Source organism: Erigeron canadensis, chromosome 6 (assembly GCF_010389155.1).
Source record: "Erigeron canadensis isolate Cc75 chromosome 6, C_canadensis_v1, whole genome shotgun sequence".
NCBI classification, from domain to species: domain Eukaryota; kingdom Viridiplantae; phylum Streptophyta; class Magnoliopsida; order Asterales; family Asteraceae; genus Erigeron; species Erigeron canadensis.
The window spans coordinates 3,117,173-3,132,592 of NC_057766.1; the positions used below are offsets into that span (position 1 = coordinate 3,117,173).

At 30.0% G+C, this 15,420-nt stretch overlaps 1 protein-coding gene across 1 annotated transcript; it reads left to right on the forward strand.

Annotated features, from left to right (window-relative positions):
* Positions 1-7,752: 7,752 nt before the first annotated feature.
* On the forward strand, positions 7,753-11,976 carry LOC122603790. Its single transcript, XM_043776599.1, has 3 exons — positions 7,753-8,614; positions 8,995-9,095; positions 11,185-11,976. The coding sequence occupies exons 1-3, from the start codon at positions 7,914-7,916 to the stop codon at positions 11,835-11,837; spliced, it is 1,455 nt and encodes a 484-aa protein (XP_043632534.1). The 5' UTR covers positions 7,753-7,913; the 3' UTR covers positions 11,838-11,976.
* The last annotated feature ends 3,444 nt before the right edge of the window (positions 11,977-15,420 follow it).

The window sequence follows — 15,420 nt, forward strand, 5'->3', positions numbered from 1 at the left end:
AAACTTCACTGCAGTTAAAGTACCTCAAAAACACATTGGAAACTCAATGTCAGTCCCAAAAGAAATAAGAATGTAGAAAAAAGGATTGGTGTTTGACAGAAACCGAACTAAGAAGCATTTTAGCATGCAAAGTAGATCAAACGAGAGAGACATAATATGTTACCACAGTTAGCAGGAGCAATCTAGAAAGACGGTTGACATAGTGAGCTTGCGTATGTTTTTTTTAACCATATGATATCAAACTGTTTAAGATTGTGTTCTACTGAATTGGTTATTGTTGTCTGTACTGCTGTACGTGCGCATACACATCGAAATGAAGCATATAATGATATACTTAACCTTGTGGCATGTTTGATAGATGTAGATTGGGGAGACTACTGTATATATCTCTTAGAAATTTAAGACATGGTGTTGAAATAAAATGTTAGAAGAATAGATAGTTTTAATGTACAAAAAGTTTGGGCTACTCAAACGAGAATGTATATCTAACAAGAGACATAATAATTTAATAGGGAAAATGTTATGTTAACATCTGTTAACACTCGCAAAAACTCAAATTTTTTTTACAAATATCAAAAAGCTTCCCACAAATTTTATGTTAATATCATGATGTTAGCAACATCATATTAACTATCATGGTGTTAACATCATCTAACTTATCTCCAATTTAATATGTTAGAGCTGATACATTCATAGCATATTAGCAGGTGCTGCTATCCAAACAAGACTGTAGTTTGGCATGTAGAATATTTTGGACCCAAAACACTCAAAGCCCAGCGCATATACATCACATTGCTTTTGGGCTTTTGACACTATCTAAATGTTTGCATATTTTTTTTATATTGCTAGCGTATTACTGTATTAGGGTGTTTGACATTATGTTTATAAAATAGATTGTGATTAAAAATTAAGTTTTGAAAAAGCATGACGTAACGTGTCTTTTCAAAATTGCATTTTATCTATGTAAAAACGCGGTTAATTAATTATTACCAAACATGTTTTTTACATTATCTATGTTATGCAAACATAATAATAAGATAATTAGTTCAAAACACAATCACCCTTGGTGTATATATAAGTAGATTATATTATACTAATATTCATGAGACCTCCGATAACTTATCATATTCTTACTCTTAAACTACACAAATGTTTTAGGATGCAATTTAGGACTTCCGAAAACCTCCAATAATTCACTTAAACTTGAACTCAATGTCATGGAATCGAACTTCATAATCTTAACCGGCAAGGTTGTAAGCAAACAAAACACACTACAATTATAGAAAACGAAACTACAAGACATATGTGTAATGTGCGCATTACAACAACTTTACAGTCCATGAAAAGATAAACTTTGTGCCAATAATAGCATTCTAAGAGTTGGTAGAATTGGTCAATCACAATAAAGTAAAAAGCGAAAGGTCAACTATCACGATTATATATATATATATAAAAATATATCACAAATTTACAACCACTTTGGTTTGATGAAAACGATCATATAAATTATTAGTTGTATGGCTTTAACGATATTCAATTTAAAGGGTTGTTAAAAATGGTCATCATCAACCAAAACCTCTATCAAATGGACTCAAGAATTTATGAATCAAGAATATCGAGCTTTGTAAAAAAGACAATTGAGAATTTATTTAGATCTTCTAACGTGACACTAGCTAGATATTTAATTTGATTAAGATCTTCTATCAAATTGATTCTTAAGTTTGAAAAAAGTTTCACTTAATTTGTGCTGTTTCGTAAAAGAATGAATAGAATATATGATAAGAAAACAAATAAAATGCACGGACTTGTGAGATGATGATGATCTTGACTAAAAATCAATATTTGTCAAAATGATAAGAAGGTAATTAATTAATTAATTGTTAAAAACAAATCAACTAATTAAGAACACTTATCCAAATAGAGCTTAGATCAAAGGATATATGGCCAGATTGAGTATAAATTATGTAGAGCTAGCATGCATTCAACAACTATAGCACTTAAGCATGATCAGGAAAGGGAAAGGTTCGATAACAAGAGAATAGCTCCAAGTGAAAGCATGTTACCATATGATCGATTAGTTCAAACTTGACGCATGATCACACATGCTATTAGACCCCAGCCCCGTCTTTTTTCCACCAACTAATACACACTTGCTCAACTTGCTTAAAAATCATTACATAAGGTTAATTTTGTAGTCATTCAGTACTATTTCATTTTTATTTTACAAAGAAAAAAGTACGATAAATGTTATTTCTAACATGACTAGAACATCTACGAGTAGCATGATTGTAAAAGTTGTTCCACTCGGCCGAGTAATCAACGAGTAGTCACTACTCGGTGGCAAACTGAGGTGAATATATAAGCTCAAATTGGACTACAGACTCTGTCAGATGGTCGAACTCTGGTTAAAGTTAAACAGGAATAGTGCAACTCGGGTCAAGATCAGCCAAAATTTGTTTTTTATTAAAATTTTAATAAAAATGTTTTAGAATTAGGCTGACAACACAAACTCAAATGATTTAACAATACAAAGAAAAATGATGAAGTGTGAATATCTCTAACTAATATTTATGTTTTAAAACTTTGAAGTATTATTTTTATATTCTATGTAATTGTGTTTAAACTTTAAAATACGAGAGAAAGTACTCGCGCATTGCGGCGGTAAGATAGTGAGGTAATAAGTCATAGGAGGTGATATGTCATAGAGTGTGATAGTCAAATGCCTTAGCCGTACGGGCTACACCATCGGATTTGTCGAAAGTATATCGAATGACATCTCTAATGAAAGAGCATGAAATTTTAAAAACACCCATATAATTTTTCTAATTTATCGATGTACGGTTTTTGGGATAAAGAATTTGAATGAATTACTGAAATAAAATGATTTATGGAGGAGAGAGAAAAATGAGTGGTTGAGATTTGAGGAAAACGAAAAATGAGTGTTTGAGATTTATATAGATGTATTATATATTATGCATTAATTAATAGGTGTACATTGTTGAAAATTTTTGGAGGAAACAAATGTTTTATAATATAGTAGAGATTATGTTTATCTTTTTCTAGAGTATGTTTGAGTTTTAACTTGTAGTCCATTTTTTTAAATTTAATTTCTATTGGATATAATTTCAAAATAATTATTTTTAAATATAAGAATTCCAATTCGATTACCTTGGTTGAGCCAAGTCCTAGTTGCGAGTTCCCAACCATGCCAAGCAGCAAGTACATTGTCAACCAACTACACTAGAAGTCGTTTTGTTGAGCAACATTGAGCTATATTAAAGAAATAAAAATACTTTTAGTCTGTTTGAGTTTATATATAGTAGGACGAATATCCATTTGTATGAACTACTAAATTCACATACTATGCCGGCAACATCTGCCAACAAACTAACCATGCACATAAGATCAGGTTGACTCATATTATATTAGAACTTGTATTTCGCTTAGCTCCAATTGTTTGGTTATGAGCCATTTGTACATTTCATATATATTTTGCATTGAAATTGGTAGTTGGTGTCTCAAGATCCACCATTAAAATGGCAACCACTTGAGGTCCACTCCCATGTCTAGCATTTACTTTAGGAATCTCAAACTTATTACTTTCTTTAATTTGTTACAAGTACTCGTATATTTTTTTGAATTATTTGTCAACTTTTAGTAAAGTCTGCTGTTTGAAATTTATGTATAGTAATATTTTTTAATTGTTATATTAATTATTTCTTGTTTCATATGTCTATACAGTAAATCCCTAACGAGATATATAAAATTTAATGGATACATTAATAACTCGAGATGGTGTTGTAATTGGTGTGAACAAATAAATATCAGAAAATAACTTATACTAGATTTTAAACCCGTATGAATATACGAGAGTATAAAAAGAATTCTAAAAGCAAACAAAATTTAAATAAGTTCATGACAAAATTCGTACTATTGAAATAAGATTAAAACTTCAATCAAAATTTTATTGTATTTAAATTAAGTTATATTTATTTTTAATTAATCAATTTTCAATTTATAAAATAAAACATGATATATATATATATATATATTATATATATATATATATTAGCCATTATATTATGGGAAAGTGAATATAGGGTTATTACACATTCAATTTGGGTGAAACCCTTTACATCCTAATTTTTAATACATAAAAAATAAAAGGGCCCAATCATTTATTCAAATTTGAAAGCAAAAATAAAATTATAAAAATTGAGAGTTGTAATTGAATGATAAGTTATTAAAATGTCTTTTAGTGTATATAAAAAGATTAAAAAAAATAAAACTCAAAATTAAAAGCAAAACTCAGTTTGAGATAATCGACTCGAAATTTGTGATTAGTCGATACATTATTTAAACAACTGTCTTTCGGAGTTTTAGTAAATAAAAATATTTTAGAGGAACCAAGAATTGTTATTAATCAATAAGTGGTTAGGTCACAATTAACGAAACAGAAAAATAAATCACGTGTAATATACAATTAGTTAACATAAGTAATAAATAGATCAGTTTGATTACCTTTAATCGTTGTAGATTGTATTAAAAATGGATTCAAAAACACTGACAGAATGAGACCAAAGTTTAAAAGTATGAAAAGGGCATGTTCAAAAATAACGAAAGATTTATAAATCTTGAATAAAAAACAAATCAGAAATCCTAACTTTGATTATGTTCGAATAGAAAACGAAAACTAAAATTACTATTTTGGTTGTTTTGTTTAGTCGACCAAGAATTCTAAAAACCCAATCATATTTGGTTTCTTTCTTAAATATTATTAAGTCGCCCTTTTGAAAAAGAGTTTATACTAAGTTTGGTTTTTTTTTTCTTATATAAATTATTAAATTATTTAAAATAAGGTTTAAATTGAAAATATTAAGATATATAAAGATGACATCATCAATGTTTAATTTAGACAAATCAAGAATTATGATTAGTTAATAAGCAGTTGTCTTTTAGTATATATAAAAATGAAGATAAAGATAAAGTTTGAATATATGACATAAAATACATATTTCAAAATCTAAGTAATGCTTAATAAAAAAAAAAACAATAATCTAAGTAATGCTTAATAAAAAAAAAAACAATTCCAAATCCCATGCTAATCTTCAACTTCGATCACCTGAAAATCAACAATTGGGGTGTAGGTTTTTCTCTTTTATAATTAATTAATTTATTTGATGTACGAGTATTGTATTTTGAGAATTAAGAATGTTAATGTATTAGACCGTTCCCAATTGCACCTCTCGCTTTGAAGCTCGTCGATCCATAAAAACGTTGATGGCAGCAGCCTCGTTTTTAATATGAAAAACGAGAAAAACAATTTCAATTTTGTATGTGTTTTTAAAATCTTCCATTTATTTTCTAGACATAGTGAACCCTTCCATTTTTAAATTAAAAGTTGGAAACGAAATATTATTAGATCATGTGACATTGTGCATCAACACTTAAGACAGTTAGACCCCTTCAAATACCAGATGGTAATTTCTACATTCATTTTAGGGACCATAGGTATATAAATAAACCTACATTTGTAGGTATAAAAGAAAACAAATAAATGTACAAACATATATATTACATAAGCCGTGCAACACCTAATGTCATCTAATATACACACTTTGTTCCTCGATCGTCCCCACGTTTAAAAATATCTATATCATGTCGATCTATAATTCATATGAAAAGAATATAGTCTTATTACCTACACCTCATATATTGCTCCATAATTTCCTTGATCGATGCTATATATCTTTGGATTTATTTATTAGTGTGGTTTATCTTTATGGCCTTATTCTTCCGGTACTTGTTTTCACCTTTTATTTTTTTGATTTTATATATTAGTCATGTGTTGGTGCTAGTTGTTTCTTTGTTCGGGTGACATTTCCCTTGTTTTCCTTATATTTGTTCCTTTGTTTTTGGATTCTTTTGTCACTTTATCTACATATCTATCCCACTAAAACGTACCTTTTTCCAAAGAACCATCCACTATTAATTCATGTGAGTGATATTCGTATTATTTATTTTGATTAATGTTATATAACTGTGTATTGCTGACTTATATAATCAATTATTTAATTTGTATATTGTGGTACATACTTTAATCAAAAATAGTTGTACTAATATCACTTTCACATTATTTCATAACTAGTATTAATATCTATACCAATTTTTTTAGCAAGGTTAAGTAAATAAATTTAAATAAGTTGAAGATCAGCGGTTTTCTTATATTTTCATTGTTTCCAAAAAAGTATTCATCTATATTTTATTTTTGTTATAGTTAGTAACTAGATTATTACCCGCGTAAGATGCAAGAATCATATATAATTAATGACATGTTAGATTTTTATTATATCATAAGTTGACAATATTTAACCAGGTAAGAATTAAATAACTAAATAACATGAAGTTACGTTAGTGGTTGTTTAAATTCTGGTTTACATTGATAGTTGAAAAATGGATATAGTATCTATTATAAGTCTCGCTAAAAAAGGTCTTCGTTTCTTTGGATGTGCATGTTTCGTTCATCTGGATATGTCTACATTGTCATTGTACTTGCATTTTAACGTTCTGCTTGAATAAGTTAGTTATACACTAAAATTACTAAGCAATTTAATTATCAACTGTACCCAATCTCTGAGCGGGGTACTGGGGAGGTGAGATGTAGACAGTCTTATCTCTACCCAAAGGTAGAGAGACTGCTTCCATAAGGACCTCCGGCCAAGAAGATGTAAAAGCCGTAAAAGGGTAAAGTGTTTATACCTGTCTGTCGAGAATATGATAAGACGATATACCTGTTAACTGGGTCCGCTGAGTATGACTACCTTATGATTAGGGGAGGGTAGCAACTTAATAAACTTGAAGTAAGTGTAAAACTTGAGGGGTGGGTTGGATGATTCCTAATCTATGCCATACTTGTAAAGATGTAATTGTACTATATGAGTCTTTAGTATCTTCCTAGTGTCAGTTGTCATAACAAAAGTTTCCAATCATGCGATTATTAAAAAGCTATCTTTATTAACTCACCAAAACATCTCTACCGTGTATACTACCACTGAGTCACAGAATGATATGGATGAGAGTCGAATCCAGTAGTAAATTTTTAGTGTTTGGTAAGCTTATAATTGTTATGGTTATACAGTAATTTATTGGCTTATTTAGATTCTTTATGATCATGAGCCACTTTCTTTTAGCTTATTTAATTTATTGTACTTGAGCTTATAATCATATCGTGGATTATATATATTCTTTCAAAAATTTATACTTATACTAATACATCGATCTCTCGAATTAATCAATATGTAACCATGTTTTTTCGTTATTTTATACTAATATATCTTAAACACCGTGAGCAAATCCAACACTCATAAATAGTATATAGCCTTACAAGGTAGACATAACTAAACCACTTAATTATGAAGTTGACGCCAATACGAAGTAATAAGTTGGATCAGATATCAAACACTTCTTAATTATACGATTTCGTTATAGCACTTTATGTAAACGTACAGTCTCTCCATTTTAGATAAAGATAAAACTGTCTATCTTAATTATACCTTCCTATAACAAGAATTGAGTGTTGTTGTGTTAATTATAGGATTAAGTACCATTTTTATTATTTGTGTATATTGAATAGAAAAGCATATCCCAACAAAACATTAAAAAAGAAAATAAAATATAGTCCCAACCTCTCCAATCTTCATTGCCTACTCAAATTTCTATACTTGGATCCCATCCTCCCTCCATTAAAAGAACCAAAACCTTACAAGATCACATATTATTCACATTTCTCTCTTTCTTTCTCACTTCTTTTCTATCTCTCTATTTCTCATGAACAACAAAATATTGTTCTTCTTGATATAGACTATATATATAGCTATAGTTGCAATAACATTCTTTCATCATATCTTTACATTATGGCACTTCTTACTTTCCCATCTTCTTCTGAAACCCATAAGATACATCAACCCACACACCACACCAAGATGAGAAAACAACACCACCAACAAAAACCTAATCCTAACCCAAACCCTAAACCTATACCCAAATCCAAGCCAAACCCCAAACCTAAATCAAAATCCAAATCCAAACCAAAACCCGAACCAAAACAACAAAACCAATCTTCTTCTTCTTCTTCATCATCATGGGATCAATTCAAGAACTTATTGACTTGCAAACAAATGGATGTTGTAGGGTCAAATAAAGTCAACAATGACCCGGTAAATAAAAACCCGAATAATAACAATTATTCAAAACTAAGTTCTTGTAGCTCCATATGTAGTTTTAGAGATGTTGTGCATGGGAATACAAGAGTTGTTCATAGAGCTGATAACTCTCCAGAAAGTAGTAGTACTACAACTACTAGTACTAATGCTGGTCTAGATTTCGGTCTTCTTAGTAACCGAAAAAAACAACAAATGAGTCATGATCAAATAATGGGTCGTCGACATCATGGTTCGTCTTCGAATTCTTCAAAAACTTTAACTACTACTGGTTCAGTGAGATCCAATAATAATATTGTTCATGGAAGTACTAATTACACATCATGTTCAAGAGGAATGCAGTTTAGAAAGCTTTCTGGATGTTATGAATGTCATGCTATTGTTGATCCCTCAAGGTCTAATTTAATACTAACACTCATCTTTTTTTTTTTGCTTTTTCATTTATAATGCATCTTTTGATATAATTGGATTTGTTTAATGATTTTCAAAATGATCTTGTTTTTATCATGCAAAAGTACCTATATGGTTAATTTGATCAGGCAGATGGTCATAAATATTTAACCAACCAATCTCTATAATTTATGTGGCAGTACGTATAATTTACTTAGCAATAAATAATACTCGTAGTATGATTCTCAAATTCAAGTGTACTTAGCATAGAAAAATTTACTACATTGATTTAGACACAAGTTTGTTTCTCAAAGAAAAAATTGCTACAATTACATGAGATTTAATTAAATTGTTGACTTATACTTTATTTTTAAATGATCTATAGGTATACAATACCAAGAAGTACCATATGTGTGTGTTCTCAGTGTGGGGAGGTGTTTCCAAAAATGGAGAGCTTGGAGCATCATCAAGCTGTTAGACATGCTGGTAAAAGTCTACTTAACATAATTATCAATAGATATATTTTGATAGTTTAGCTGTCAATATCAAGATATATATAATACAAGTTGAGATAAACTAGGATATGATTAAAATCTTTTCAAAGTTTCTTCTTCAACTTGACTAGTCAAGTAAAGAATCTTAATCATTAGATTAAAATGAAGGTTCAAGATGTAACGATATCATGATCTTTAAACTAAGATATTGATCACATAGTTGTCGACTCGTAAAGCTCGACTCGACTTGAAATCTGATATTTTGACTCGTGACTCGAAACGTAACTCGAATCGTAAGAGTCAGGATATTTGAAAATATGATATTTTTATAATTATGTGCAAGTATTTATTGTAGAAATATTGTAATGTGTTTATGTATTAAGCTAAAAATAAAAGATAGTATTAAAATCAAATCAAATTTAAAAACATATAATAGAGTTATGTTAAAAAAAAATTTTAAAAATAAAAAAATTTTAAAAATTATTTTGTGACTCGTGACTCGGAACATGACTCGAACCGACTCGCATCACAAAACACGAGTCATCTTACGAGTCTGGAGTAAAGCGAGTCATCCCCTCGAGTTGCCTTGTTTATCCTTTATTTTGATTCGACTCGTACGAATTTGACAACTATCATTGATTATCTAACTAAATTTATAAGTTAAGTATTAATTAAAATATAAGTTATAAAAGTATAGTGGTCTTTTTATAATTTGAAAAGTTAATTAACTTTTCAACAACTACATTAAATCTACAATCGTTATAGATTACACATCAACTACATCAAGTGTTTATATATGGTCAAGCTATGTTAACCACATAGTTTCAACATCATTTGAGATATGCTCTTTTAAACAAAAATCAAAGTATAAATTATTTAATGTAAACACAAAATAATCAAATAATATATGAATGTAACTGTCATCATAGTTTTGAAGCCGTCCATCCTCTATTAGTAAATGCATTGGATGCATTCACACGAAAAACACATATACATAAATCATTTATTTTCAAATAAGAAATTATAATAGTACTATTTCTACATATGCAGTGATATATCTTTGTAACTTTGCCCACAAGGCCCTTTGAATGCATTGATTTCTTACTGTTTAAGCTCATTTGACATCTGCCATAGTAATATGAAAAAAATAAAAATTCTATAACTGTCAGTATCATAATATAGAGAAAAACTAGTAAAAATCAAGATATTATAATAAATAACAATAACAGTTACCTATTAGTTTCCCTTTAGCTATTTGTAAAGTAAGATCTGATTGATGAAAAGTTATACTCATGGTGTGTTTGAAGATATATTTTTAATATATGACACGTGTCTAGTTTAAATTTTTCATTTTTTTCTCATCTTAATACTAGTTAATCATCCCAGGTTCAACCCGGACATCTTAATTAAAACAATAAAACAAAAAAATATATTATAAAAATATATGTAACGTTTGTTATTGATACAATAACTATGATAACGTAATAATCTTAAATAAAATTGATTATTGTAGTATAAAAAAGTCATTTTATTTCAATAATTGATTAGGACTTTTTTTATTAAACATTTAAAAGTTTTTTTTTTTTTTTTTTTACTTTATGAAAATTTAAAGATCATATGACATCATAGTTAAAATAAAAGTCTTTTAAGAAAAATTATGGAGTTGCAATATCATAAAATTACCAAAATTAGTTGTGGAAAATAATTCTTTTTTATTTATTATAGAGAAGATATGAGAATTTAATTAATTGGTATCTTATTCTCGTTGTTGAACACAATTTTGAACATATAATTACCATCGTGTATATAACTATATATATGAATTATTATTGTAGATGGTGTTAGAAATTTGTCTTTTAAAAGAAAATTTGATATTTTTGTTCTTAATATAAAAAATACCACCACCGACACAAATATTAAATACAAATATCAGAAAATAAAATGGAATAGTAAAATACGAGTTGTAAATAGAGCATTCCTGTCAAAGTGTCATTCATGCCATTAATTGCATTTGTTTTATGAATCAAGCGCATCCATTTAACCCAGTTATTAATTCAATATATTGTTTTCTTTTTCGATAGTATCCGAGCTGGGTTCAGATGATTCGGGTCGAAACATAGTGGAAATAATATTCAAATCTAGCTGGCTTAAAAAAGACCATCCGATCTTTACAATCGAACGGATACTAAAAGTCCACAACACCAGCCGTACCATCCAACGTTTCGAAGACTGTCGTGACGCAGTCAAGTCACGCGCTACGGCTACCACCACCGCTTCCCGACGCGCTGCAGATGGAAACGAGCTACTCCGTTTCCACTGCACCACTCTCGCGTGCTCTCTCGGTGCCCGCAACTCGTCCACCCTCTGCTCTGCCATCCCTGGATGCGGTGTCTGCACCGTCATCCGCTACGGGTTCCAGAACCCAAAATGTGGCGGCATTGGTGCAGGAGGGGATGGCGGAGCAAAGGGCGGTGTGCGGACTTCCGCGAGCAGCGGGAGGGCACATGATTGTTTAGGAATTGATACACATGGTCGGCGGGCAATGCTTGTTTGTAGAGTTATTGCCGGAAAAGTCAAGCGCGTGGCAGAAGGCGCGTCGCCAGATGAGGATGGGCCTTATGACTCTGTAGCTGGCAACGCTGGGTTGTACTCTAATCTCGAAGAGTTGTACGTTTATAATCCGAGAGCTATCCTTCCTTGTTTTGTTGTTATTTACAAAGCACTTGAAAGCTGACGTCAATACCGAGAGTGTTGCTATATTTATATATGGAGTATTATTTATTTTTTCCTGTAAATGATTAATCTCTTAACATATTCTCTTATAAATCTTTTTAAAACCGTATAAATATAACATTCGGATTTCACGAACTTTATTTTTTATTCTCTATTCATTTTCCCGATTGTCATCTTCAAGTTAATAAGATTTATAAGAGAATGAGTTAAGAGGATATGTCATTATTTTTTTTTATTAGTGTGGTTTTACCTTTTTAGTTATTATAGACTTGTAAGTTAACTAATAGTTAACGGAACCAGTTAACCTTTATATTTGTTTTGCCTTTGTAAATGGAATTGATGAATCTTTGTGGAAGTATTATGCGCTAGCAATTTCGACTCAAATGGACGTTTTAAAAGTCCAAACTCTAATTTAAAATGTGATAATTTTGATAAGTAAATAATGACTCTAATGAAAGGGGCAAGTGTCTAACCACTAAAAAGGAAACAGATGTCTTTTTATATACTTTCTTTGTCTTAATTTAAATGTCATAGTTTGATATTTTCAGTTTTTCATGGTTAACTTTGATCGTCTAGAATTCTATTTGTGTTATGTGATACTTCATGTAATATATATGAATCGATTAATTTTTCAATACATTTTATAATGATATAACTTTTGCCAAGAATTATAAAACATAAACAACAATATTAATAGTCAAAGTCGTAAAAAAAAAACTTCAACAATCAAACATACATTTAAATTGAGACGAAAGGAGTATCTTATTTAATTAATTGATCATAATATAATATATGAGGATGAAGTGTTGTTAGGAGTCATGTGAAAATGAAAAAAGATGAAATGTTATATGTTGATGTGTAAGACTGAAAGGAGTGGTGCCAACTTTGGCCGACTCTCGCCCCAAGTCACTATAAGTCGCCCCCCACATCACCCCCTTGCTCGACTTGTGTTTTGCCCGACCTACACAGCTCGCCCATTTGTGCTCCAAAGTTAGCCAAAGTCGCCATGAACACCACCCCCCTCGCCGACTTCTCCTAAATCCACCCATTTTTATCTTTTTTACATACAGCACTCCCCTAGCCCACATGCCACATGGCACAAGTCGCCTTACTCTCCAAAATCCACCCATTTTCACCTTTTTTAAGGGACAACTCTTGTTACACCACATGACACATGACGTAAGTCGTCCCTCCTTCCCTTTCTTTCCACTCCTCTTAGTCTAAGTGATTGATGAAGAAACAATGACTATTAGTCTATCACTATTGTCACGTACATGCCTAGCTAATTACAGTATCAATTACGGGGTATCAATTATTTATATTTTTAATAATTTAATCAGGAAGGATCTTGGAAATTAATTTGACTACACATAAAACCGTGCTTCTTCTCTATTATATTAGTGGAAACACATGCACATTCAGCGATGCTTCCAGTGATTTGGACTTGGAGCTCCTATATAGATTTCAGTGACTGATTATTATAATTTGTAGTAGTTACGAAGATAATTTTCAATTTTGTCTATTGTTTCCTCCAAAGATTCTTGATCTTTTAGTTATTTTAATATCTTGGAAAGAAATGGAAGATGTTGTTTCGTTAAACATCCATTATTTCATTAGAATGCAGAAATGTGGATACAAGGATTGTATATTTGTATTCGGCAATGCATGTTTATTTGCTGATGTGGTTCGAAAAGTTTAGGCTTTAGAAACTATTTTAATTTGGAGGTAGTCAAAACAATTTTTATAAACAGTTACGTACTAAATACAGCCTTGAAACAAAATATCTAGCTAGCTCTCAGTTAAATAAAAGCTTTGCCATTATCGAACCAAATTAAAGAGTAATTCATGAGTAGTTGATTTATTTAAGCTCTTTTCCATTTCAAAATTAGTATTAAAGTTTTACATCATATAATATGTACTTATTTTATTTGGAGTCAGCATCTTAAGTGGAGTGAGTGTATGCTTAGTTATTTTAAAAAATAATAATACTGATAATAATAAAATAATTTGGTGTTGTCAGCCAACTAATATTTATGTGAAAATTGTTGGGGAACCGGGATTCGCATGTTAGCATGCTTTTACAGGCTGATCAACTGTCTCTACATCCGTTGACCCTCCTTAATTTATAATCTATATATTGTTAGTTTGTCAATTGTCACCTCAAAATTTTTAAGAGTGATCGAGAGCGCTCATTAAAGATTTTTTGGATTAATATATGTGAGCCTGTGAGGTGCCATATCTATATATGATGGAGTAATAAATATCTATAAAATATGAACTATGATAGATTTATTGCAAAGATGAATGTGTATGGAACGATTTTCTTTATAATAAAAAGCTAAAGAAAATATACATACGAATTTGTATGATAAGAATATGTCGAGGTACATGATAAATTTAACCATAAAAATAAAAATAATATAAAATACTAATACTAATACTTAAAACGATATCAATGAAACATGACAAACATGTTAAATTTATAGAGACGTTTGATACGTACACTATACGACATTATGGTTGATGACATAGGTCTGATCCAGTATATTAATTTGAAAATCTTGGACTCAAGCCCACTACAATAAGATTTTTGGATCTTTTGAACAGTTGGTCCAGCCCATATATATAGGCCTGGTCGCCTGGAGAGAATCCGAATGTCCCCAGACCCCAATGATCAAAAAAAATTGGCACGCGATTTTAGAGTTTAGAAGATCGAGCTGGAACTTCTTTTTTTTTTTTTTCTTTTTCCTTTATTTTCTAAAATACCTGAAAAAACCTACAAATTTCACTTTCAGTTCGAAAACTTGAGTCATAACTTAGTTTAATCAGAAGAATTTGCCTCCTGTTGCTAAAAAACGCACCAAAAAACAGAATATTTTTTCTATTTCTTCTTCATCAATGACAACTGAAGCAATTGTGCATGAACATATCTTAAAAAGCCCTATTCTATAAAGCATAATCTCGATTCTTAACTACTAGTTTACTATGGTTTGGTTTTATGTTAGGGTAATGATCAATTCTCCTAAATTATTAGCCTAAAAATCCTCCTAATTAATAGGATTGTGACATGTTGAAAATCAGGGGGTGAGATTAGGAAAGAGAATTAGTGAATTCCATGTGTTAACAAGTGAATATATTAGAAGGATTGGTTAGGAGTATTTATCATTTTCTTATACATGGGGTAATCAATTGATTTTACACTTTTGTTGCTACTTTTTGCAACATAGCTTTTGAGGTTTTACTATCTAAAGTATCTACTGTATTATTTATGAGAGTTTAAATTCTTGAATTCGTCACGTACTAATTTTATTATATACCTATTAACTTTCAATTTTACACCGATATGATATTTTTAATCGGATCATATCAGTGAAAAATGAAAAAAAAATCACAAGATAATGAAGGATTGCTAAAAAGAGTTGCATAAATCTGGTTAAAAGTTCTAACTTTAATTGATTTACCATAATGTTGAATTGGTATCAAGTTTAATCTTAACATTTTTTGAAGAAATAAAGGTACAGAAAGTTCTATTAAGAACAATGCACCATGCCCATCAAGATTAAACATACTATATTTACCTTTAT

Excerpts from the sequence above, each read along its gene's own strand:
- LOC122603790 (XM_043776599.1), top strand. The coding sequence starts at position 7,914 with ATGGCACTTCTTACTTTCCCATCTTCTTCTGAAACCCATAAGATACAT. Across the intron at positions 8,615-8,994 it reads GCTATTGTTGATCCCTCAAG|GTATACAATACCAAGAAGTA; the intron begins GTCTAATTTAAT and ends AATGATCTATAG. Across the intron at positions 9,096-11,184 it reads TCAAGCTGTTAGACATGCTG|TATCCGAGCTGGGTTCAGAT; the intron begins GTAAAAGTCTAC and ends CTTTTTCGATAG.